Source organism: Daucus carota, chromosome 5 (assembly GCF_001625215.2).
Source record: "Daucus carota subsp. sativus chromosome 5, DH1 v3.0, whole genome shotgun sequence".
Taxonomy (NCBI): domain Eukaryota; kingdom Viridiplantae; phylum Streptophyta; class Magnoliopsida; order Apiales; family Apiaceae; genus Daucus; species Daucus carota.
The window spans coordinates 30008675-30011256 of NC_030385.2; the positions used below are offsets into that span (position 1 = coordinate 30008675).

Below are 2582 nucleotides of genomic sequence, written 5' to 3' on the forward strand. Positions count from 1 at the left end.
GGTTTGGTAACGGTTAATGTCCGGAACCGCACCAAACCGCACCATGCACACCCCTAATTTAATCTGTCCTTTTCATCAAAGTACATCTGGATCCCGTCATCATCCTCCCGGCTTTTTAACGTATCAATAATCTCCTTCTGCTTAATGACTTTCTCTCTAAATTTATTAAAGAACTCTCTCCCCCACTTCGCCATATATTTTGATACCGATAAGAGTTTAGGAAGAAGATGCATTGCAGGAAGATGCTGCCAGAATTTAGACACTTCCTCATGAAAATTACTTTCTTTCAGCCAGGTATTTTCAAACCTAAACCTGAACTGCTTCTTTGGGATAGCCGTGTTCATCAGCTCCAACTTTATAGGCTCATGGTCTGAAACTATAGCATGAAAGACAGATAAAGTGCATAAAGGAAATTTTCTCCACCACAAGTTGTTTGCAAAACACCTGTCTAATCTTTCGCGCACCCAGTTTGCCGTTCCTTTGCTCTTCTCCCACGTGAAATCACCACCTTTCAGGTCCAATTCTATTAAAGAACTGTCTTCGACTGCACTTCTAAAACCATCCAGCAATCTCTGAGGATGCTTGTGCTTGACTTTCTTATCACTAGCATAAATCATGTCGTTAAAGTCCCCAAAAATACACCAAGGTAATTGAGAGACTGATGCTAGAGATCGTAAAAGCTCCCATGAATCTTGCCTTCTTTCTCTCTCAGGAAAACCATAAAACCAAGTGAGCCGCCAGTCTCCTCCATTTTGCTCCTTTATTACTACATCAATATGATTATTAGACGAATCAAAAACATTGCAAACTAAATTATGTTTCCAGAACAAAGCTAAGCCACCACCTCTACCTTGCTTGTCTACTGCAAAAAAATTAGCATAGCCCAGTTTCGAAGCTAGGGCCGAAATTTTATTACTATCTGCAAGAGTCTCAGATAAACACAAAAGATCAGGCTTGTGAGATTTAATCATCTCTTTTAGAACTCGAACTGTACAAGATGAGCCCACACCTCGACAGTTCCACCCTAAAGCATTCATAATTGATGGCTGGCTTGCCTTGCAAGCTCAGCCGGAACAATTTGGTTAGCAACTGGTAAATCCTCATTGGAAATATCAGCTCCTGTTTTGTTTTGCACTGTCTGAAACGCAGTCGAACGTTGACCCAAGTCTATCTCCATGTGGCCCACTTCATTAGTTATTCCCCTCCTTCTTTTTCGGTCTTCAAGCTGGATATCCTCACTGACTTCCTCATTCAGCTCATACAGAATATTTGACGTTGTTGAATATCCCTTTAAATTAGCACCATGTATATCCCATAATTTGTTATTCTCATCACGGGGATTTGTTTCAACTGTCGCCCGGAAATCACTCCTTGGACTTATCTCCTTTCCACTTTTTGAAAAATTTTCCCCCGCAAATTTCTCTCGCCCAATCCTGACCTCCCACGTGTCATCACCTTCTTCCCTTAGCCATTTACTCTGCGACTGTCCTGCCACCCTGCGCGGCGGTGCTCGGAGCCAGCTCCCCCACTCTTTTGTTACACCCTCATCTCCCCTGTTCAGTGGACTCCTACAAAATCTATCTGTGTGACTGACCAAGCCGCAAACAAAGCAAAATTCTCCCAGTCGCTCGTACTTGCACACCACAGTAAATTCTTGCCCATCTTTCTTCACTATTTTCTTCTTCCTCTTGATTGGTTTCCTGACATCCAGCCGAATTCGAATCCTCATGCACTCACGCCATATGGACGTACTGTTTTTAACATCATACTCCAAGAATTCCCCAAAAAAATTCCCCAATTGCTTACCCACCGTTTCCAACATGTATCCAACCGGGAGGTTGTAAAGCTGAATCCACATATTCAAAAAGCATGGTTGAACACTCGCTGGGTTTTGACCTACCCCCACAGTTTCTAATGCCACCATTGCATTATCAAAAGACCATGGTCCTCCTTTTAGAACCCATTGCATATCTTCCTTCCTGTAAAACTGAAACAAGAAGAGACCTTGTTCCAGATCCTTAATGTTTATTCCCATTGTTGGTCGCCAGACATCTGCTAATTTCGATTTCATAGCCCTCACGTTAATGCTTTTTTCTGTAAGCAGACGCCCCACAAGACACAGTTCATACTTATTCACCCCTTCGTCGACATCTCCTTCTAGCACAAATGCTTCATTTTCTTCTTCGTCAATCTGCAGAGACTCCATATGTTGATCAATATCCTCCTCATTCGCCATGATAGAAAACAAGGCTCCCACAGTATTCTAAAACTTAAGAATATGGAGAGAAAAATAAAGCTCTCACATGAAACTGGAGAGAAAATTAATTGGCTTCAAACTTATAAATTACAAAAATGTGTAAATATGATGATTTAGGAGTTATTTAAGCTAGGTAAAAGAAACTGCAACCTAAAAAGTTCTCATATGTTTTTATTTTTTTAATTTTCTTAAATGTGTTCAATTTGTTTATTCTCCTGGTATCATTTCCCGCAACTTTTATTCATGAAAATTCACCAAAACCATAAACTTGCCTGTTAAACTACATTATATTTTCATGCTATTTATTGGTCCAAGTTTTCAAGCA

At 40.7% G+C, this 2582-nt stretch overlaps 1 protein-coding gene across 1 annotated transcript; it reads right to left on the reverse strand.

Annotated features, from left to right (window-relative positions):
* Window positions 1-1033: 1033 nt before the first annotated feature.
* LOC108221543 (uncharacterized) lies at window positions 1034-2236 on the reverse strand. The gene has a single exon (XM_017395414.2). The coding sequence runs from the start codon at window positions 2234-2236 to the stop codon at window positions 1034-1036; it is 1203 nt and encodes a 400-aa protein (XP_017250903.2).
* Between the last annotated feature and the right edge of the window lie 346 nt (window positions 2237-2582).

Bases quoted from the DNA above. Each gene is read 5' to 3' on its own strand.
- LOC108221543 (XM_017395414.2), bottom strand. From the start codon at position 2,236: ATGGCGAATGAGGAGGATATTGATCAACATATGGAGTCTCTGCAGATT.